Raw genomic sequence first — 24,680 nt, forward strand, 5'->3', positions numbered from 1 at the left:
TACAAATAAAGATGACAATAAAACGTAAACGTTAAAGAGAGCTCACGTGCGAGTGAATGTAGGTGGGGCATAAAACACTTACCTGCACAGGTGTGTTAAAGTGAACAGAAATAGAATAAAAGAAGAGTTGCAGGTGTGTGTGTGTGTGTGTGTGTGTGTGTGTGTGTGTGTGTGTGTGTGTGTGTGTGTGTGTGTGTGAACAACACACAAGTTAAGATCAGAGAAAAACAGACACTATGCTTCTGAGTGATGTGTAAACACACACTGGTGCTTTAAGTAACGTTCTCTTTTCCAGAATGAAGAGAAGTCACAGTCAGAGGTGAGTGAATGCACACATGCACTCACACACACACACACACACAAACACACACACACATACACACACAGGGAGCAAGTATCTACAAGTATACGTTTATAAGTGATATTCACACAAGTAGGGGAAATCCCTTAGTGAGAGAGAGAGAGAGAGAGAGAGAGAGAGAGAGAGTGTGTGTGTGTGTGTGTGTGTGTGTGTGTGTGTGTGTGTGTGTGTGTGTGTGTGTGTGTGAGTGCATGTGTGCATTCACTCACCTCTGACTGTGACTTCTCTTCATTCTGGAAAAGAACAAATAACAAAATGATTTACAAGATTTAAGACACACACATTACACACACACACACACATTACACACACATTACACACACACACTCTCTCTTACACATTATACATTTATACAAAGGTCCTTATGCTCCTCATCTACTGTATATACATGTTTTTTGGGTCATACATTCCAGTCACACACACACACAGTATTGTACTACTGTTTTCATGCAAACACACACATTGTGTTATGACAACAAGCTGATTGATCATTCGTCTCCACCTACACTTGTCTGTGTTTTTGTTTTGGTGCTTGCATGACAGCACATGCTGCTTTTCACCACACACACACACACACACACACACACACACACACACACACACACACACACACACACACACACCCTGCAGCAGCACCCATCCAAATATTATCACCAAGAAAATAGCTTGAGGTATGAAACACGCACTCCATTACGCATGAGAGACGCAATAAGAGAAACTTATTTTTTAAGTTTATGATTCTAGTCTTCTGTCTGCCCTAGATTAAAGACACATACAGACACACACAAACACACACAAAGAGGACAGCTGCCTTTCTAATTCAAGTAATGACTTAAATACATACACAAATCTATAAAAACAACAGATTATAGTGTGTGTGTGTGTGTGTCTGTGTGTGTGTGTGTGTGTGTGTGTGTGATCTTACCGTATTATGCCGAGTACTCACATCACCACAGATAGTCATGGCAGTCATCATCTCTGCACTTAATGGTTTTATTCCTCAGCAATTGTTTTTTTTACTCTCTCCCTCTCTTTCTCTGTTTGTCTGTCTGTCTCTTGTTCTCTTCTATCTATCTCACTCTCTCTCTTCCACAGATGAAGTACTCTACTCTGTCAGCACTCTCTCTCTCTCTCTCTCTCTCTCTCTCACTCTCTCTCAGTGAGACACTCCTTTAGCTCTGCCCCCGATGGCAAGTTCAATGTCAAGGATGAGGCACAGTTTTATTATACTCGTTCTTTCTACACTCTCTCTCTCTCTCTCTCCCTCTCTCTCTCCCTCTCTCTCTCTCTCTCTCTCTCTCTCTCTATATATATATATATATATATATATATATATATATATATATATATATATGTATCTGTTCACTCTCATTCCAGCAGAAAATTCCATTACCTACACACATAGCAAACAGACTCAGGTTTGTTCTTGTTGTTTACATGAATTGATATCTCGAGTACGGAAAAGAAAGAAATTGAAAAATTCTCACCGTGGAGTAGATGGAAGACGTGCTCGAGACCAGAGAAAGAGATGAACCATGTACTGGAAAGGGAAAAAAACGAACGTATAAATGAAATATTAAATATTTTTACTTGAACTCTAATGAATAAATCTTAACTGAGGATTTCAGCAATTATTAAGTGCTAATTATTATTATTATTATTATTATTACTAGCTATAATATGCTAGTTGATACAGTTGAATTCCACTCAGATCTTCATGGTAACAGTGTTGCTATGGTTACAGTGTTGCGTGAGCTGCTTTTTCCATATCATCATCAGAAAGAAAAACGCTCAAGGCAGCACTTTTTCTCAACAATTACACACCCGGCATGAACACAGGCTTACAAAGATAATGTTCAGCTTACTGTGAGCTGAGATACACAGGGGTGTGTAGGGTCAGATTACACGCCGTGGCAAATCACGCACTATCAGTCCAAGAGCAAGACCTTCCTGACAATGCGACGCCCCGCGGGAGAACGGGAGGCAGAGAGGTGATGACACACAGGCTAGAGATCAGACAGGAGAACCACCCAGAGTGTGTGTGTGTGTGTGTGTGTGTGTGTGTGTGTGTATGTGTGATGTTCTTTATACCTGATACACACTGATCCTGATCCTGTTTTACAAAACCACTAACACATCGTTGTTGCCCAGAGGCTTTTTTATGAATAGACGGATTATGTAACACTGCACACAGCAGACGGAGAAGTGGAGAGAGGGAGGAAAGATAGAGTGAATGAAAGAAAAGACTTTCTTTAATGAATGACACGGCAGCTCATTGATTCGTCACCATTAAATGATTCAGTGACTGGCACTTTTCCTGATTCCCTCCACCACAGCATCCATGTATACTTATCTATCCTTTTCTCCTTTCTGATACTCTTCCACTCCTCCTCTATTTATCACCCAGGGATCTAACTGGCTGATGCTTTTATCCGAAGCCACTTGCAGTTGAGAAGCGGAGCAGGAGAGAGTTAAGTGACTTCTTCAAAGCATTGTTGAGATTTGAGCTCGTAACCTGCTACTCGACACCACAAAAGATGCCCACATCTCTCCATCACTCTATTAATCTTTCCTCACCTTCTTCAAACCCGTCTCTGAAGGAGGCCGAGCGACTCATGATGCGAGTTTTCTCGTCCAAAGAGACGCAGGAGTTTCTCAAGCGGCCCTCGTTGCATGTGTCCAGAACTGCATCCTGATTGGTCAGACCGCTGTTGCGCAGACTCAAAATGTTGAGCTGAGCTGCTGTGGTGGGACTGGCTACAAACACATACACACACACTGTCCGTTATAAAAATATCTTTGTGCACATCTGATTTATCGACAAACATAAAGCGATCCATGTTACCAAGTTGCCCGAAATTGAACCGCGTCCCAGACGGTGAGGTCACGCTGGAGCCGGTAGAAAACGGCGAGTTACTGGCTGAGTCCTGCAATCCGCTGATGGAATGCGAGCGCAGCCAATCACGTGCCTCCTCTGGGCGCAGATGCAGTGATGGGGTGTACCTGCACGAAAACATCACAGGTCCTCCAAGTGTCACTGTTTCAGCCATAATAGACTCTCAATAGTGTGTGTGTGTCTGTGTGTGTGTGTGTGTGTGTGTGTGTGTGTGATGTAAAAGCTGTTTTTATGTCTAATTGACCTGATTTACTCAAGATTCACTCAAAATCAGCATGCTTGCAGGAGAAAACTACACAACAAAACAAAGGGACATCATAAAGCTGAACGTAAACATAAAGTGCTGGGACAGCTTGCACACACACCCACACACACACACTCACACACACACACACACACACACTTAATGAACATGCACAAATGCTTAATAAGTTGATGTAAGCTGGCAATATTGTTTCTAAGGCAGCCTCATCAACTTCTTTTAAAGGAACAGTGTGACAAAAAATGTCCCCTGTTTTTTATTAGACTTCTAAGAAGAAGCACTCGAGGAAGCACTCGCACACACACACACACACACACACACACACACACACACACACACACACACACACACACACACACACACACACACACACACATTCTTACGCAAATTAAATCAAGAAGCTGTTACATTTGTGGGGATCAGCAACGCATTTAGGCAAAGTAACCACCAGGGGGCGCCAATAGATTAATGAATGCAAGGACAAAAGGCAAGACACAGGTGTTAGTTAGCACCAGTTAAGCACACAAACACCGTTACCTGTCTTGCTTCCGAGGCAAGGTGTTGCGGCTGAATTTGGGACTAGCAGAAGGGGAAGAGAAGGGACTAATAGAGGATTTAGGGATTAGAGTAAAAGAGAAAAATAGAATAAGAGAGAGGAAAAGAAACACTAACTCAATTTCCCAACCTGAACATCAATAACAATTAACAACACACACACTAACATTAACACACAGACTAACATCAATGCACACAAACACACACGCTAACATCAACGCACAGACTAACATCCACACACAAACACAGACACTCACTAACAATACACGAACACCAATACATGAACACCAATACACAAAGACTAACATCAACACGCAAGCACACACACACAAACAAAAAAATATCAACAGACATTAACACCCACACACAGACTAACATTAACACACACAGTAACATCAACACACACACACACATTTACACACACAGACACATACACACAGTTATAACATCAACACACAGTAACATCAACACACACACAATAACATCAAGACACACACATATTATCCACAATACACACAGATGCACATCAGCACACACTTCCTGTGTGAAGGTCAGTAAGTTGTATAACTGTGTTAAATAAATCCATCAAACCATTTTCCTTCCCAATATTTCCACACACACCTCAGTCATCCTGATTAAATACCTCTATTAACTAGGTATGTATGTATTATATAAATATCACAGCTAAATTCTAAAATCCAAAACCTCAAATATAAACATCCTGAATACCCCACTGAACAGGGCTTCTGACACTTTACACAAATGCATCTCACACCCCTATTTGAAAACCCCATCTGGATCCCTACAATAGATAGAAAAGTTTACACAACCCTGAAAACTTGAACCAAGATAAACCATGTCAGAGCTTTTCCCATCTTTCATATGAAACTTCAATATAGAAACAAAAAAAAACTTGTTTTCTTCTTCCACTTTCAGCTTTTCCCGTTAGGAGACACCACAGCAAATCTTCTCTTTGGCCTTCCTCTTGACCTCTTACATGGCAGCTCCATCTCTGACATCCTTCTACCAATATAATCATCTCTCTCATCTGTTCATGTCCAAACCATCTCAATCTAGCCTCTCTGACCTTGTCCCCAAAACAGCCAACCTGAGCTGTCCCTCTGATGTGCTTGTTCCTAATCCTGTCCATCCTTGTCACTCCTAAAGAGAACCTCAACATCCTCATCTCTGCTACCTCCAACTCTGCCTCATGTTTTTTCCTCACTGCTGCAGTCTCTAACCCATACAGCAGAGCTGCTCTCACTACTGACTTGTACACCTTTCCTTTTAATTCTTGCTGACACTCTTCTGTCACACACAACACTCCTGACCCTTTTCTCCACCCACTCCAACCCTCCTGTACTTGCCTCCTCACCTCTTTTCCACACCCCCTGTCGCACTGGATGGTTTACCCCAAAAGCTTAGCCAAAACTCATTTTAAGGGTTAAAATTGTTAATCATGGATTTGGGGATTTTCCCTAGTGTGGCTGAACCACTGATGACCATGACTGTGCTGGAGGTCATCACCGTGGAAGCAGAGATGGACCCTGAGCTGGGTTTCTTTAAGCCGAAGGAAATGCAGGAAGGGGAGGAGTCAGAGCTCTGGATTTTGTTCGCGTGGGGAGAAACGCAGAAACTGTTGTAATTTCACACCAAGACTTGAAGGTCTGACATGATTGATCTTGGTTGAATTTTTTACATCACAAAAACCTGCATCTCCCATTCAGAGACCTTTGATGCTTGCTTCTTCTCATCTGACTCTTACCTTTCCGTCTTGGTGCTGCCGGTGCGAGTGATTGGCTGGTGGCTGCTGTCATGCTGCTTCCCGCTGCTGACTGACATGTCGATGGATTCAGAGCTGGTGTGCATGCTGCTGACTGATGGGTGGCCCCATGTCCCCGTACCCCCAGAGTAACCCGAGCCCGGGCTGGACATCTGCTCACTGCCCCCTGCAACCAGGCTGCTGCCCACTGAGGAGGAGTCTAGGAGCCCAGAAGAGGGCACAGAGTGGTGTCCTAATGTGGCATGAGGGTTTGAAATGACCACAGAGTTCTTCAGGTTCTCTGAGGCAGTGGCCTGCTTGGCAGCTTTACCTCCAAAAAGTCTAAAATAGACCAGAAGGCAAAAAGCAAAAACAGTATAACTCCGGGAAAAAATCACATTTAAATTATTTCCCTAAACTTTCCAGTCCAAATTACAAAAAATATGCACTAGTACCTTACAGGCCACTAGGGGGCAGCAGATCACATGTTTATATATCATGGTGAGGACTAAATGTCCACACATGGATGGGAATATCAGACAGTTTTAACCTTTTTGTGGGGACATCTGACTGGCCTTAAGAGGAAAAATGCCTTTTTCTAACTTTTAAAGAAAAGATATTTCCTTTTGGTTACTGAAGTTAGGGTTAGGTTTAGATTTGGGAATAACAAACAGCAATTAAAAAGATTTCATTTGCTAGGACTGAAAATTTGTGTGTGTGTGTGTGTGTGTACCTGCGCAGTGTGGGTGATGAAACCTCTGTATATTTACTCCCTTGTCTCGCTGTCTGTGGAATTGTCGAACTTGAGCCAACCACGTTTGCTCTTAAGTTGTCCGCATCAGAGACTCCACCCTTTTCCTTGTCGGTCTGATTGGTTTTCATGTTGGGCACAGACTCTCGCGTCTTATTGGCTGAGACAGACAGACTGATGGCAGGACCTCGGCTACTTGGTCCTGATTCGATGCTACTGATGGACGCGCGGTTGTGGGAGGAGCGTGAAGGTCGAGGCAGGCTGCGGTACTGCAGAGTCGACCGGACACCAGGCGTTAGGCCGCCGTCTTCCTGAGTCACCATGGCACACTCTAGTGTTGACCCTTTCAGACCAGATCTGACTCCACCCACCATCAGAGCTGTGGACTTGGGGATTTTCCCCAGTGTGGCTGAACCACTGATGACCGTGACTCTGCTGACTGTGCTGGAGGTCGTCGCTGTGGCAGCAGGACCCGAGATGGACCCTGAGCTGGGTTTCTTTAAGCCAAAGGAAACGCGGGAAGGGGCGGAGTCAGAGCTCTGGATTTTGTTCGCGTGGGGAGAAACGCGGCCTTTCTCTGAAACTTTAGCGTCATCTGTTTTAGCTACAACAGACACATGGCACAAATAAAAGTCTTGTATATTCATCACTGTATTTGTAAAACATTTTTATGTAATAAAGCCTGCTAGCTAATAAAGTCAGCTAATACACACAGTAACGTAAATAAAGCCCACACACCTGTCCCAGGTGTTTTCATCACGCCTGGTCCTGAGGTAACTGTGGTGTTTTTGGTGCGTGGTGTCGTCACGCCAACCTGTGCAGTCATGCCCCTCCTCCATGAGCCGGTCTGAGAAACGGCACCTGCCCTTTTCCCGGATCCTCCCTTATCTGACTCATCTGATATGTCAGAAGGGTTTTGGTGCCATTTTAACCCAGACTCCATTTTCACACCACTGTCTGAATTACCGTCAGATTTCTTGACTTCATCGCAGGACCAACTTGAGTGTCGCTCGACTGCCGAATGTTTCTCAGCGTCAGTCACAGGAGAAAGCTAGGAACAGGAGAAATTTAAGAAAGATTATTTAACAGATATTGGGTTACTTTTGTAGACACACACGTGTGTGTGTGTGTGTGTGTTCACCTGGGTGTTCAGAGCTCTGCATGAAGCAGATGTGTGTGTGTATGAGCTGATAGAGGAACTTGTGTTGATGTCATCAGTGTCGATCGTGTCACTAATCCCACTGCTGACGGAGCTGCTGTCATCCCAACTGAGAGAGAGAGAGAGAGAGAGAGAGAGAGATCAATAAATATGGAAATCACACTAATAACAACGCTGTCCATCAGAGACATGTCTTTCACATAATGCTGTAATCAAAAATAATAAAGTGAACATTTCAACATTTATCCTGGAGACTAGTTCTCAGTTCTTCTGTAATCCTCACAGCCTTCATAATGTTTTTGTTGAAATAATGGTATGTTATCCATCCATCCATCCATCCATCCTTTTTCTGCATAGTTTATCCTACACAGGGGTTGAAGCAAACCCAGACTGTGTCCCACAGGACACGGGGTGTCATAATGACAACTTCAACTTACCCTAAAGTACACGAGATGGAAAGAAAACAAGAGTAAAGGCTCTGTCTGTCAATCACAGTGACAGTAGCCAATGATGAGCATTTTTGAGCTCAGGTATGTGGAAGAGGGTGAAAACACTTTCCCCCGAGTTTGTTCCACCGCTCGGTGACGTGAGACATGCATGAGACACAGCTCGAGAGGACAAACGGGGGTTAAGTTGTGTGATTAGTGAGAAATGGCTGCAGGGCTGGAAAAGTGACAAATACAAAGAAAAAAATTTCATACTGATTTATATTCAATACGGATTTGGATTCATTAGAGAAAAATTCCTGTTTCACAATAAATGGGTTCATAAAATCCAAAATACACACATCATCATCAAAGCATCATCAGTTTAGTACTAACTGATAGATGTTACACAAAAATTGACCCACACACACACTACCTGTTCAGAGATCCTTGGTTGCCGTGGATACCAGGAACATGAATCACAGTGAGTGAATGGAATGTCGATGCTTCTTGGGTTTAGTGCTGAGGTCTCTTCGTTTTTCCATCTATTTTTGATTCCATCTAGTATTTTAACTTCTTTTTATCTCTACCATCTATTCCTTCATTCTCTTCTCTTTCCTCTTTTGCAGTCACTCCATTCATCTATTCACTGCTTAAGTTTGCCCCCTCTGTCTCTGACTCTCTCTCGCTCTCTCGTTTTTCATGTGAAATCTGATCCTAGAGCCGAGTTAACCACTGAAGTGCTGGCTACACACGCAAACACACCTACACAAACACGTCCCTACAAACACACATAGACACACACACACACGCAGAAACAGACACACACCTACACACACACACCTACACCTACACACACACGGTCCTACAAACACACATAGACACACACACACACACACACACAGTAACACACCTACACACACCTACACACCCACGGTCCTACAAAGACACAGACACACACATGCACCTACATTCTCACACACACGTTCATACACACACACACACACTCTCATACACATACTTGTTCCTACACACATGCACCTACTTTCTCACACACAGATTCCTACATACAAACACACACACACTCACTCATATACACACATACCTACAAACACACACATACATACTACACACACATATACTGCATTTGACCTAAACCAAATCTCCATGCTCTGGAATCCAAGATTAGTCTCTTCATCTCTGAGTTCAGGGAGCGACGTCAGATCAACAAGGCCACTCGCTTCCCAGTTTGCAAGGCAAGCAGAATGCGACATTACAAACCAACACACACACACACACACACACACACACACACACACACAGGCTTAGCCTGGCCGTGTGGAGTGTGCAATGTTAATTAAAGATCAGTGTATCTTTCTGGAACACAAAGCTGTTATTACATCCTGAGCTAAAACAGCACAACCACAACACTCTCCATCTGCCTCACTGTAGCTCTGTCCATTTTTTTCCACCGCTATCTCTCTGTGCCAATTTCTACCTCCTTCCACCTCTCTCTCTATTTCGGTATTATACACACTCACCCGAAAGACCTATTTCGTCTTTTCTGTACGCTACAAATGATGTAAACTTTAAACCTTTAAAAGTTTTTTCTTTTCTACATTTGTATTTCTATGTGTAGTGTGTGTTCCAAGAGAGCAAAGTGTTTATTTCAGGACTGAGGTTTTGTGTCTAAATGCAGCTGTATTCTATGGGAGGACACCACTGCCACACACACACAAAGCAGAGATTTTTCCTTATAGCACACAGACTCTCCAATCAACTAACATCTGCTTCAGAAAACCTGCCCTGCCTGACCGTTGACCTCTACAAAGAAAAAGTACAGTATCCAGTCACCCAGGGCATAGATAACACACACACCCACACACACCCACACACACACACACACACACAGAAACATATACTGTTATGCTTCACTGTCATAACTGCATTGGTGCATTGGATCACTGAATTTGACTAAATTGGTGAAAAGTGATGACAGCAGCAGATGTGTGTTTCCACTGAGTTATCAGAACTTGACTAAAACTCTTCAGTTCCTGGATAAGAACCTGTTCTTCCAAACCAGTACACGGTGTAATGACAGTGAAACGACTGAACACACGGAATGTGAGGGAACCTCTCATATCAGCAAACACTCAAAACAAAACCAGTTGCAATCAGAGTTTCAGCCTTGCATGAAATGTGATTACAGGCTGTGTGTGTGTGTGTGTGTGTGTGTGTGGGGTGTGTGTGTGTGTGTGTGTGTGTGTGTGTGTGTGTGTGTGTGTGTGTGTGTCTATGTGTGAGAGAGAGACAGACAGAATCTTCTCCCAAACCTCATGGGTGTTTATAGTGTGGAGGTTAACCACAACATCCTGTGGGGAGGAAAATTGAAATAAAAAACTAAGAACAAAGAGAAAGACCAAGACACAAGACTGGAGCATGTGACAGCTGAATGGATTTCAAAGATCCGGAAGACATTTATTTATATCCTGCATATATACTCGGATTGAGTTTTTTGCTCCTTCATTTCTCTTCATCATGATTTATTCAAATTCACACACAGTCTCTTGACTGATTAATGTCTTGACTTACTATGTTTCTCTATGTTTCATTTGCCTAAATGCCCTCAACCAATCAGAGCACAACATACTGCTCTGAACCAATCAGAGCACAACATACTGCTCTCAACCAATCAGAGCACAACATGCTGCTCTCAACCAATCAGAACTCAACATACTGCTCTCAACTAAACTAAGCACAACATATTGCTCAGCCAATCAGAGCACAACATGCTGCTCTCAACCAATCAGTGCACAACATACTGCTCTCAACTAATCAGAACAGAACACACTGTTCTCAACCAAACAAAGCACACCATACTCTTCCCAGTCAATCAGAACACACAATAATGCCCTCAACCAATCAGAGCACAACATACTGCTCTGAACCAATCAGAGCACAACATGCTGCTCTCAACCAATTAGAGCACAACATACTGCTCTCAACAAATCAGAACGCACCATAATGTTCTCAGCCAATCAGAACAAAATGTACTGTTCTCAACCAATCACTACACTGTATACTGCTCTCAACCAACCAGAAGAGATATATATTTGAATATACCATATCTTAGCCATCAGAACACACTGTGCTGAGCTTAGCCAAGACAGCCATGTGAAGTAGACAGTGATAAAGTATGATTATGATAATGATAATGAAATACCTGTCTGCATCTCCTTGACCAGTCGATACATGTTTCTGTAAAGTTTCTCGCATCAATGCCAGTCCATCTGGGAAACGGTTCATACGGCGAGAATATAAACTCAAACCACCATCAGTCAAGTAGCTGAGAGAGAGAGAGAGAGATGAATACTTATCACGCATCACTGACAAAAAGATATAGATATACAAGTTCATAAGGAATAAAGTGCGTAATGGACATATGAGACTTGAGACTCACCCACTGCTGAGCTCATCAGCATGTGCGTTCTTGGCCAGCATGTCTCCATCACTGACGTAGCCACTGACGTCCAGCTCGAGCTCCTCTGCACCACGCTCTCCCAGCTCAAGCCCACAGATGGCACTGCTACGTGCTGCTAGCTGTCTGCGCAGAGGAGCAGAGTAAAGGTAGCGTGTGTGACCCAGGGCAGATCCACCCATGCCTCCATGGGCCGGATACCCATTCCCTGGTGATGGGGCGTCGCCTGCCTGCAGCCGTGGACTGGATGGACCGATCCGATTGGCCCATGACAGCGGTGCGGCACGAGATGACCGGAAACCACGAGGGTTCATTTCCATGGTGACGCCACTATCAAAGGTTTCCAGAGCGCTGATGAAGACATAAGAGCACAGTTTAAGTTTACTATAGATTTATGTGGAAATATGTGTAACAGAAAGTTTAAATACTGAACAACTAAGTGCAAGAATAACTGATGTGATTCAAACACAGCTGATTTCAGGTCATCAGTGCGATCAGCAATAGACATTATTAATACATCACTGCTCTCTACTGGAACGTTTATGAACTGCAATAAAACCATATAAATATTGTTCATGTTAATGGTGGTGCTGAAAATGAGTATTTGAAACACCATTGAATATGACAAAAATTCATGAAGTTTTACACACACACTATTTTAATGTGCTTCTAATTTTGCTAGTTTGACAACAACTCCAGTGTGGTTTGACTGCATTGGGAAAATTATTCTAATTTAAATGTGAATCAAACCTGCCGTGTATTCTGGGTTGGTTTCTATCAAAACAGGGACAAATGCTTAACAACATACCCATGTGTGATTAAAAAAATATATACTTCTCTGCATGTACCTGTGTGTTATCTGTGTCCCCCGTAAACTGGACATGGTTTCTTCCAGGTTCTGTCGAAGATCTGCAATGTTTTTGACTGTTCTCAGTCTCCTAGTCTCAGGATCTTCACCTGATCAACACAGATCAGAGCCGATAATGTTAATAATCCTGTCTTTCTGTCTGTCTACCTGTTATTAATAATCTGTCTACCCACCTGATAAATCTTCAGTGGACGTCTGATTGGTTTTGCTGAAGCCACCTGACTCTCCGGTGTGTCCCTGGAAACCTGTTTCTGTGGTGTCATCCCCATCTGTCTGGGATCTGGAAAGAGAGAGAGATTTGTGAGTGTGTGAGTGTGTGTGTGTGTGTGTGTGATGTTCTTGTAGCGGTGGACTTACCTGTACATGAATGGTGCTACAGTGGCTGTGTTCGGGTGGTTGTACTGTTGCTGAGGCTGAGGAAGTTGCACACTAACTGTGTTGCTAGCAGTGGACTGGGTAGTTCCTCCATTTCCAACTGAGACTACGCTGTGATTCTGATTACCTTTTCCCTCTGTAGATGCCAGACTGGAAGAGGAAGAATTGGGGCGGCTGTCTATGTGGAAACCGACTCCGCTGCTTAGCCTCATGCTACGTGGCCTTTCGTTGTCTTTACCACAGAGCGGCACTCCTGAGCTTTTAGCTGTGCCTTTACTTCCTGGTTTGGGGATTCCACTATGCATAGAGGCGGCGCTATCTTTCTTGCTGCTGGTTTTGCCTCCTTTGGGAATGAAGCTGGCAATTTTCGAGGTCCTTTTAGGCTCTGCAGCGGTGATGCTAACATCACTTCTGGTAGTCACATCCTCTGTGGATACTGCATCTCTACTCGCTGACTTTTCAAAAGTGAACATTCTTCTCGAAGTCTCCTTTCCACGCTCTTTCTCCTTCTCTTTCTCTTTAACCCGCTCTTTCTCTTTGTCACTGTCCTTTTCTTTGTCGGCACCTTTCACAGAGCCCTTTTTAGCCGTTAGAGCACGGCTAAAGGTGCGCTGTGCAATGCCTTTCAGTGCCATCTTTGGGCTGCTGCTTGTTAGTGCATAGCCATTAGCTTCTTCCACAGGCTCGGTAGCTTCTACCTTCTCCAACATAAGCGGCATATGCACAGCGCCCTCTGGGGGCATAGAGGATTTTGAGCCACTTTTACTGTTGAACAGTTTGAGTTTTTCCAACATGGACTTCTGAGGCAGGGATTTTGGAGGTGGGTCAGTAGGAGGGGTCTGTTTGGAAGGGACTTCCCCTTTAACTGGGGAAATAGTGGAGGTAGATGTGTTTTTGGCGCTCAGAGATTTGCTCCTCCAGGGTTTGCTGCTCGAGGTGGGCTGAGGGATGGCTGAACAGGAAGTGGCCGAGGACGTGGAAGAAGACGGCACAGTGCTGGTGACAGCAGACGTGGTTGCTGATGACGATGGAGCGTGCTCAGTCATGCTTGGAGTTTGGGAAGCAATGCCCTCTGATGATTCTGTAAGGAGGAATTGAATAGACTTTATTCGTTCATTCATAAGAAAGTTGCTATTCAACATAAAGCTCAAGTTCCACCATTCAGCATCAGTTCATCATGCTTTATTATGTTGGCTTTGTAGAAGCCAACATTCTGTTTTCCTATTTAAGCTTAGACAAAAATTTATCAAGAGTAACTCCTCCTAGGGCTTTCGAGCCACATGCACCAAATTCGGATATGTTGTAGACCCTGGTCTGAAGTTTCTTGCTATTACTTTTCTAAGCGATCCGAGTGCCGGTATTTCTGGTACCGGGTCTCAAATTGGCCTTTTTTCCCATAGACTCCCATTATAAACTTTGGAGGTTTATAACTCGGCAAGCTTTTGAACTATCTAATTTTAAATTGGAGTACCGACTGGCCTTTTGGTTGTGCCGCAGCCCCGCCCCCAAAATAGGTAAAATCAAAGAACAATGGACATGTGACATATCAAATCACTCAGAACAATGAGAGGAAATTCCTCACGTGTATTCTGATGATGTCACGTGACATCACGTGAAAACAAAAAACATTAGCACAACATGGACATGTGGCATATCAAAACACTCAGCCCAAGGAGGGGAATTGCGTCACAGGTTTTCGGATGACGTCACAAGCTCGGCTCCACTTGCCTCCAAATGTTTTGGCACCCTAGCGCTCCACTAGATTTCACAAGTTTTATGTCCACTTGCCTCCAAAAAGCACAGGCTTTTACGAATACTTGCCTCGTCAAAGCCAACATCAAAGTTTGTTGTGACAAACTTTACAAATCTAGTTTCTTATCTGGTGTCTATCCCAAGAGCTCAGGACACTATGCACACAGATATTCACTCAACAACGAGGGACAATTTGATTAGCCATTCCTCTTTCCTGCATGTTGGAGGAAACCAGTGAACCCATTTGAAACCCACACGCTTCTAAGGATCAAACCCAGGATGCTGAAGGTGTAAGCTGCAGTGCTGTAGATGTGCCATGCCTAAGATGATGTAGACAAACTGCCGTATGTCCAAGGTTTTGCATGGTGCAAAACCTTTTCAGTCTAAAGGCCCTAAAGAATAATGAAAGCTTACAGTGGCAGCATTCGGGCAACACACACAACAAACATGTCAGTGTTGAGCCTGAGACTGAATTATGGTCTTGTTTATTAATATAAAGAAGGGAAATGCCATAAAGAAAAAAGCCAGAAAGCATTAAAATGCTTTAAAACCAAAATCCAGACATTTACAATATGTTTTTTAACCACGTAACCATTAACCGTTATTTCCCCAAGTGCCAGCCTGAGAACATTCATAAACTGTCTATGAAAGACACACAAACACTACAACACTAACTGAATGCACTAAATCAGAATGCTCTAAATGACATTTATAATACATATAATGAAGCAGAAGTCTAAACTGCAGGATATGAAAGAATTCTTTGAATAGAGATAATAGAAAGAATTTCTTGGAGGCTGATGGCCCAAAACCTAGCAGGTCAGAATTAACATTATAATAAACAGATTAGTTATGAGCTTGAACTATTGTTAGAGCACCAAAGACACATCCATTGTGTGTGAGAGCAAGAGAGAGAGAGAAAGGAAAAAAATAAAAGTGGTCCTTATTACTCACCTCTAAGAAAGAAAGAGTTAATAATCCAGAAAATGCAGCTATTTTAAAACAAAAAGTGAAAAACTCCAGTGTTTCCAGAAAGACAGACTCACTCTCTACACCTCACTAACACTCACACAGCCTCTTATATCCCCCACCATGGGGTTACAATCTTCCTGCCTGTCTGTCTGTCTGCTTGTCTGTCTGTCTGCCTGTCTGTCTGTCTGTCTGTCTCTCAATTAAAATAAGGTCCAAAAGTACATTAAAAAAAGTGCAATGTTAAAAGCAATGACTGAAAAGAGTCGGCACTGTGCACACACCAGGTTACACTCAGGACAAGAGCTGAGGAAGAAGAAGAAGAAGAAGAAGAAGAAGAAGAAGAAGAAGAAGAAGCATAAATAATAATGTGTAAAAAGACAAAGACTGCATGAAAAATTAATATGAATTAAATTACATTAAATTACTTTTTGTGTGTGTGTATGTGTGTGTGTGTGTGTGTGTGTGTGTGTGTGTGTGTGTGTGTGTGTGTGTGTTTTCCTCTTCGCTCCAGTTTCGCATCAGTATGCAAAAACAAAGCAGCTATTAGGAAGTGATTAAAGCCCAATTAGCCACACGGAAAATGGGTCAGACCACTAATGACTTCCAATGGGGGAAAGACTAAAACAGAGGGACAGAGAAATATAGTGGGACAGAACTATTATTTACAGTGAGAGAGATTTAGCAGACATTTAGCAAACAGAGAACTAAGACACACCTCCTCCTGTTAAGAAGCCTGCTTTTATTTTATTATTCTTCAAACCTTAAACTCAAGCTCTGTCTGAGAAACATCATTTCATCACTTTAAATATTTTTGCCTAAGGGCTCGATTCATTATAAGTCATTAATACGGCACAGCTCTAGAACTTCCTGCCATTTCTAATCCAGCAGTGATCGTTCTGATCGTTATCAAATAAAGACCACAGACTGAGATAAATTTACAGCACTGAGCACTAACACAGGACATTGTATTTCACTTGCTTTTCAGGAAAACTACTGAGTGATTATTATATAGCTTTGGATATAGCCACAAATGCTCTCTAAATGTGCACACAGGACTGCGGCACAGTACAACCCACTTTGCAAAATGTTCTTCCATAAGCAGCTTTCAATTGTGTGTGTGTGGATGTGTGTGTGTGTGTGTGTGTGTGTGTGGGTGGGTGTGGGTGTGGGTGTGGGTGTGTGTCCTTTTTTCTTTTGATCTAGCAGAATCTGTCAAATCAGGAGTGTTCAAGACACTGTTTTCCAGGCTCAAGTAGGTTAGTGCACACATGCACACATGCACACACACACACACATACACACAAATGATGCTGGTCTCTGGTGTTCTACCTCTGGTCTGTGTGGCTGCAGCTTTGATTTTCTCACTGAACGTCTGGCTGCATCTGTTCCCTGCTGAGCTGAGTGACCCTCGCGGCGACGACTCGACACACACAGCAGAAACTCTCGATGTAGGGCCAGGAAGTCTGAACGACAGATAGAGAGAATAGAAGCTCAAAGGTCTTACCGATTTTAAAGTAATTACTTTCTGAATAAACTTATACCGTTAAGTTTTTTCAGTTAGAACATCAACAAAACAAAAACATTAACACATTTATCACGATTTAAATTAGAAAACTTAGCACAATTAGTGTTAGTGCTCGTGTATCCAGAAAGATGACAAATGAAAGGAAATCCAGGTGGCTTTGCTATGATGTGGAAGCCATTTATTTTGCTTCCATGTTTCCCATAGGGAGAAGAGTCACTGCAAATTAATACAGCATTAATAATGTTTTTATAATTGATCATTGTTGACACATGTGATGAAAGATTTCTATCCTGACGGGTGTGCTCTCTACCAGGATGGCTAAATAACTAATCGGATAGTCTATCACCAGCTCTGCCACTGTGAAGTAATATCAGATACCCTAACAATAGGCTTCAATCACTCTTCATATAAACAGATTAATAATCATGTATAGTGTCTGTAGAGAGTAGCAGTCACTGTGTATAGTGTCTAAAGGTACAGTAGAAGGTATTGTGTTATAGTGTCTATAGAGAGTAGCAAGAATTGTGTATTTTGTCTATAGAGAGTAGCAGGAATTGTGTATAGAAGCTATAGGCACACAAGCAGGTATGGTGTATATTCGATATACAGCACAATATACAACTATATAAATAAATAAATAAATCAATTATAACATAAAAGCACTCAAGCCCACACTTAAGCAAGCACACACACACACAGTGGGTAAATGTAAATGTAGTGAGTAACTCACACACTACAACTCGGCACAGATCTCCTTGACAGTCCACCTTTACCAGATAAAAAACTATTTGCAAAGTGCTAGCTAGTTAGTTACTGCACCCAATTATTATCAGTCTGTTAGCAAACTGGTTTGATTGTAGAGACTGTTACAGAGATTCAGTGCAAGAAATTTAAAAGAAATACATTTTTTCCACATATTTGTGGAGCAATAGCAAACATCATGGAGGAAAACGAGGAATCGGAAATGGTGGAGAGTTGGATAACGCTATAGAGAGAAAGATGAAAGATGAGGAAAACAGAAGAGAGAGAGAAAGAGAGAGAGAGAGAGAGAGAGAGAGAGAGAGAGAGAGAGAGAGAGAGAGAGTGAGTGCTAACCTAGATGTCTTTTTCTGACCAATGGAAAACTTGAGAAGTTTGCTCTCAGAGGAAGTCCTAGATAAAAAGAGAGAAAAGATACAACAGGAAACAGATAGAGAAAGAAAGACAGTGATAGACTGAAAACCCAGACACATAATGTGGAATATGCTACATTCACTCAGTCACACCCATTATCTGATCTCAACTCCTTATAAACAGGAAGTGACAGGAAGCGTGCCATACCTGGACTGCATCTCCGCCTGCGCTCGATGGATCTGTGCTGCTGATGCGTGAGTCCCATGCGAGGAGGTTGTGTGTGTTTGTGCAGGTTGTGTCTGAGTCTGTGTAAAGTGTGTGTGTAACGAGCTCTGCTGCTGTTGCTGCTGCTGTTTGTATCGAGATAAACTAAAAAACAGTCCTAGTATCGCCTTCAGATTCCCATTTCTGATCTCTGTAGAGACAGACACACAGAGAGAGAGAGACAGAGAGACAGACAGAGACAGCATACATTGTAAGATTAAGTACATACGGATGGACTCAAACACACACTCTGACAGGTACAGAGACTACACCTCCTTCTCTTGACGTGACGTGTATACAGGCCTATGTCTTGTTCACTGACACGTATGTTTGACACGTATCTGTGTGGATGTTAAATGAACACATGACACACAAGGCAGTAATGTTGTACAGTGTAAAAGCAGGAACAACCTCAGGTATATAACAGGAGTAGTCAAGTAAATAGAAATAATCAATGGCAGCTACAATGTATTTTACTGTATAATGTTTGTGTGTGTGTGTGTGTGTGTTACCTTCAGCTGAGAGTCCCTGTATGTTCACACCTCTTGCTGCCAGAAAAGCCAGACATATATCGATATTTTCAACCTAAAGAGAGGAACAATTAGGAAAATTTTCAGATGTTGTCAGATGTACACTTACAACTGTGGTCAGCAAATCACACACACAAACACACACTCACACACACACACACACACACACACACATATTTGTCAAAAGTTCCCACAAGTACAACATCATCTGATATTCCTATCCTTGCAGTTACATTTGGTCAAAACCCCAACATATCCATCATGTAAACTCTTGGTTGCTAGGAGATGAGTTCAGTTCCTAGCACCATAGAATCAATCAGTCAGGTAACAAAATGATTGGTCAGCTTCAGTATCAACTGGAAACTGGTATTCAAATTGACCACCACTCCATCAGTGGATGAATTGCACTTTAATCTTGTATCCCCAGAACACACTTAACTAGCAGACTAACACTATCTTCACAACCGTTTAATTTGACTGGAATTTTTAATTTGTTCTCAGCAAAAAAAAAAAGAAGAAGAGGAAGAATGTGAGGAATTAGACACCAACACACCCTAAGATCTACTGGGTGACAGTTGTTGCCAAGGGTCAAAGTTCTCACCAAGGAATTTTGGGACAGGAATTCATATCATCCACCCGGAATAAAAATAACTCTCTTAAATACAACTCACTAAAATCAGCATGTTTAACATGTTTAACCACACACACACCCACACACACACTAGAACACACATGCACACACACATACACATATACTGTACTACATATACTACACAAACATACACAAACATGCACACAAACACACAACACACACATACTATTCCCACACCACCACCACACACATACTACATCATCATCATCATCCCCCCAACACCCCCCCCACACACACAATAAATTTATATCTACGTGTATTGGCTGATCTGTAGTTGAGGAATCCCCTTACAGTTAAACATTAACACACACATTAAACTCAGTGTCTGAACTCATTTCTCTTGTGATGGCAGACACTGAGCTGTGTGTTAAAGACTCATGAATGGCACGGCAGAAGTTCGGTGCAGTTCAGTCTCTGTTTGAGGAATTTTTTTCTCCCAGGATATTTTCTTCATCTCCCTGCTTTCTAACACTCTCTAACATGCTCCAGAACCGCTACAGTGACGGTGTTATCACATCTCTACAGAACTGTTCTGAAAACATGTGTTATTTGGCCTTGTGTAAATGCAGCATGCTAATGCTAACTTCCACCTCCTGTTGGTTTTCTATGTGTGTTTGTGTGTGTGTTGGTTGGGGATGTGTGTTTGTGTGTGAGTGTGTGTAGTAGTGTGTTTGTGTATGTCTTGGCTGGTTGGTTAGGGATGAGAGAGAGAGATATGACACATGAATTCTACACACCCTACAGACATTCCTTCACTCTTTTTCTATTAGATTTCTCCCCATCTGTTATATCACTGCAGCTGTTCATTATTATTATTAGCAGCAGTAATAGTAGTATTAGTAGTATGAGAGGTATGTGAATTTCTTTGATGAATAAATAATTGAAATTGTTGGTAATTAGTGGAATAAGAGGAATAAAACACTTTGGACCATGCTTTTATAAGAAAATAATCAATATTTGGGAGGTCATGCAACCCTTTACCTCAAACAGGATGGTCTCACATATACATATACACAGGCTTGTAAATGGCTTGTAAAAGTGTGTGTGTGCGTGTGTGTGTGTGTGTGTGTGAGTGTGTGTGTGTGTGTGCACGTGGGTGTGTGTGTGTGTGTGTGTGTGCGTGGGTGTGTGTGTGTGTGCGTGGGTGTGTGTGTGTGTGTGTGTGCGTGTGTGTGTGCGCGCGCGTGTGTTTTATGTCCTAATAAAGCTCTAGTTCTTTATGTCCTAATAAAGCTCCTTTTTTTTTTTAAATTTCATCTTCTCCGTCCCTCTGTGCTTTTGAATGTGTGGAAACAGTCGAGACATCAGTTTGCTAACCAATGTCTCATTGTCTCATGATTTCACTCTGAGCTCTGAAACTGTGGAAGTTTATAGCTGTTAATTTCCTGAAATATTCTGTGCAGAGACGAACACCGTAGAGCTCCGACTACTTCTCCAGTGGCCTTTAAATATATTTGTGAGTCACAGCTCTGAGTGCAATTCACTTGAAGCTGTACAGGCTTGATAATGCTATGGTGAGATTGTCGATGGAGTAGCGAAACATCAGAAGATAAATAGCAGCTTTGTAGCTATCACTCTGACTCTGGCCTTTTCTAGGATTACACAAAGACAAAGAACACACATGCTGCTGAGAAACCATGAAGTGTAAACCCCTTTGTCCTGAAAATCTTCCCGTGGCAGAAAACCTACTGAGCGTTAGAAAGCACTGACACTGGAGACTCCTTCCAGAAAAGTTCAGTAAACATTGCCTAAGGGTCTGACTTTCAAGCCTGTGTGATAACTTCTGAGCAATCAGATTCCAGAAAACCACCAATACTGTCATATAAAAAAGTGTAAAGTTCAACAAATGATTTCTGAGAAAAGTGGAAGTTGATGGAACTATCTGAGGTCTGAAGAGGGCAAAGAGAAACAGAAAGATAGACGGAAAGAGACACAGAGAGGCATGACATCGAACCAGGAGGAAGACTGTCTAGAGATCTGTCTGTCTCTCTAGATGACTGTCTGTCATTTTCGAAATCTGTATGCTTCTATAGATATGTCTGTCTCTTTAGATATCTGTCTCTTTCTAGATTTTTGTCTCTCCAGATATATTTGCCTGTGCCTCTTCCCCTTTCTCTCTAACCCACTGTTAGACACTCAGTGAAGAATTAAGGAGTAAATGAAGACACTCACCATCTGCGAGTGGCTCTTTGGGCAGCCGTTAATGTCTTCAATTTTTTCATTGGCTGCAGAAAGAGAAAAGTTAAGTGTTTAGGTCCATGAACTGTGTCCAAAAGAGTGCATGTGTGTGTGTTTGTGTGTGTGTGTGTGTGTGTGTGTGTGTGTGTGTGTGTGTGTGTGTGTGTGTGTGTGTGTGTGTGTGTGTTAGTGGGCCCAACCCCCTATGAGCAGCTGAGAAAAGGCGAAACACATCGCCAGCTGATTCCACACACCACATAGACTGAGGGAGGATACAGATGAATACGCACAGAGTGTGTGTGTGTGTGTGTGTGTGTGTGTGTGTGTGTGTGTGTGAGAGAGAGAGAGAGAGAGAGAGAGAGAGAGAGAGAGAGAGAGAGAGAGAGAGAGAGAGAGAAATTCTATTTTAGCCTTAGATAGATAAAGGAGTGGCCACTGTTTAATATAGAGATCTACACTATATAACGCCACACACACACGCACACATGCACGCAAGCACACACACAAACACACACACACACAAACACACAAATGACAAGTTGCTAAAAGGAGATCATACATTCTAAGTAAGTTGAAAAATGTCTCCAGTAACGATAACAAAACAAAAAACAATCAATGCCCTTATCCCTCTTTGCTCCAGGGGCACTGTATCATGGGTGACTGCACTGTGACCCCAAAGTTGGTATTGTGAAGAGAGAATTTCACTGTGCTGTGATATATACGTATATTTGAGAAATAAAGGCTTCTATTCTATTCTATTCTACCAAATGAAAATCCAGTCTTTACTTCAAGTCTTTAACGTAACAACAAATTCTTTATCTGCATCTGGATCATATGTGGTCAGTGTACAAATGTGTCTGATACAAGTGTGCCTGATACACATGGTGTTGTGTCTAATACACATGCTGTTGTGTTTAATACACATGCTATTGTGTCTGATTCACATATTGTTATGTCTGATACACAGAATGTTGTGTCTGATACACAGAATGTTGTGTCTGATACACAGAATGTTGTGTCTGATAGAGATATTGCTGTCATGTCTGATACAGATACTATTGCATGTGATACACAGGCTGTTGCACCTGATACACATGAAATTTGTTGTTATGTCTGATACATGTTACTGTTGTGTCTGATACATATACTGTTATGTCTGATACACACCCTGCTGTGTCTTCTATTCTACCCAATGAAAATCCACGCCTTAATACTTCAAGTCTTTAACGTAACGTCAACAAATTCTGTATCTGCATCTGGATCATATGTGGTCAGTGTACAAATGTGTCTGATACAAGTGTGTCTGATACACATGCTGTTGTGTCTAATACACATGCTGTTGTGTCTAATACACATGCTGTTGTGTCTAATACACATGCTGTTGTGTCTAATACACATGCTGTTGTGTCTAATACACATGCTGTTGTGTCTAATTAACATATTGTTATGTCTGATACATAGTGTTGTGTCTGATAGACAGTGTTGTGCTTGATTCACATGTTGTTATGTCTGATACACAGTGTTGTGTCTGATAAACAAAATGTTGTGTCTAATACACATGCTGTTGTGTCTGATACACATGCTGTTGTGTCTGATACACAGTGCTGTGTCTGATACACATGCCGTTGTGTCTAATGCACATGCTATTGTGTCTGATATACAGACTGTTGTGTCTGATACACATGCTGTTGTGTCTGATACACTGTGTTGTGTCTGATACAGGTTTGTCTGATATAAATGCTGTTGTGATACACAGACTGTTCTGTCTCATACACAGACTGTAGTGTCAGATACACATGCTATTGCCTCTGATACACAGACTGTTGTGTCTGATACACAGTGTACAAATGTATCTGATACAAGTGTGTCTGATACACAGACTCTTGTGTCTGATACACAGTGTACAAATGTGTCTGATACAAGTGTGTCTGATACACAGACTGTAGTGTCTGATACACATGCTGTTGTGTCTGATTGACATATTGTTATGTCTGATACATAGTGTTGTGTCTGATAGACAGTGTTATGTGGCTGATATACAGACTGTTGTGTCTGTTACACAGTGTACAAGTGTGTCTGATACAAGTTTGACTGATACACACCCTGCTGTGTCTTCTGGGCCTTTCAGTATTAGCTCTTTTCCTAGTGCTTAGTGCTGATCACAAAACAGGCTTTTAGTCCAGTTTTGAAAGTTTTTGAAAATCTTCACAGCTTCAGTCTTCAATTTTGTGTCTTTAATAATGACATCGTTATTCTTTATTCTACATCTATATCACTACAGTAGATAGCAGGAAGTGTGTGTGTGTGTGTGTGTGTGTGTGTGTGTGTGTGTGTGTGTGTGTGTGTGTGTGTGTGTGTGTGTGTGCGTGTGTGTGTGTCTCAAATTTCGGCAGCAATTGTATAAAGGAATAAAGGAGAAAAACAAAAGCAAAGTGGCTCAATTTATTTCTGTAAGACTGAGAGAGAGCTATCAAATAACTACATACTAATCCACATTGGGGTGTGTGTGTGTGTGTGTGTGTTTGAGGAGAGACCAACTGTAGCACAGAGAGTCAGACAGATACAATCTTTTATTGGTGCAGTAAAGTGCAGGCAGGTTGGTGGGAGCAACGAGATGATAGAAAGAGAAGAATTGACAAAAATCTTACAGACTGCGCTTCTCATGCAGGTTTCCATAAGGGATCAAAAACTGTCATTCTGTCTGTCTGTCTGTCTGACAGACAAGACATCATGATATCATGTATGGCACTAGAAAGACTAGCTGTGTTGTTATGATCTGTTTGTCTTCATAACTTTTTTCTT

The 24,680-nt window shown here is 42.1% G+C and overlaps 1 protein-coding gene across 4 annotated transcripts in view; it reads right to left on the reverse strand.

Annotated features, from left to right (window-relative positions):
• nav2a (neuron navigator 2a) overlaps positions 1-24,680 on the reverse strand; it is a 79,299-nt gene that overhangs the window by 12,933 nt on the left and 41,686 nt on the right. For 3 of the 4 annotated variants that reach the window (XM_060877287.1, XM_060877308.1, XM_060877292.1), the window contains 18 exons: positions 21,873-21,925; positions 19,031-19,103; positions 18,462-18,669; positions 16,946-17,079; positions 12,875-13,973; positions 12,691-12,797; positions 12,498-12,606; positions 11,632-12,000; positions 11,395-11,517; positions 7,729-7,855; positions 7,326-7,638; positions 6,570-7,191; positions 5,840-6,178; positions 4,057-4,122; positions 3,207-3,364; positions 2,939-3,118; positions 1,849-1,901; positions 571-594 (listed from right to left, as the gene is read on the reverse strand). In XM_060877287.1, coding sequence (XP_060733270.1) covers positions 571-594; positions 1,849-1,901; positions 2,939-3,118; positions 3,207-3,364; positions 4,057-4,122; positions 5,840-6,178; positions 6,570-7,191; positions 7,326-7,638; positions 7,729-7,855; positions 11,395-11,517; positions 11,632-12,000; positions 12,498-12,606; positions 12,691-12,797; positions 12,875-13,973; positions 16,946-17,079; positions 18,462-18,669; positions 19,031-19,103; positions 21,873-21,925 — 4,157 coding nt within the window. The remainder of the gene's footprint in view (positions 1-570; positions 595-1,848; positions 1,902-2,938; positions 3,119-3,206; positions 3,365-4,056; positions 4,123-5,839; positions 6,179-6,569; positions 7,192-7,325; positions 7,639-7,728; positions 7,856-11,394; positions 11,518-11,631; positions 12,001-12,497; positions 12,607-12,690; positions 12,798-12,874; positions 13,974-16,945; positions 17,080-18,461; positions 18,670-19,030; positions 19,104-21,872; positions 21,926-24,680) is intronic. The other variant, XM_060877300.1, reaches the window with a different exon arrangement.

This window comes from Tachysurus vachellii, chromosome 1 (genome assembly GCF_030014155.1).
Source record: "Tachysurus vachellii isolate PV-2020 chromosome 1, HZAU_Pvac_v1, whole genome shotgun sequence".
NCBI lineage: Eukaryota > Metazoa > Chordata > Actinopteri > Siluriformes > Bagridae > Tachysurus > Tachysurus vachellii.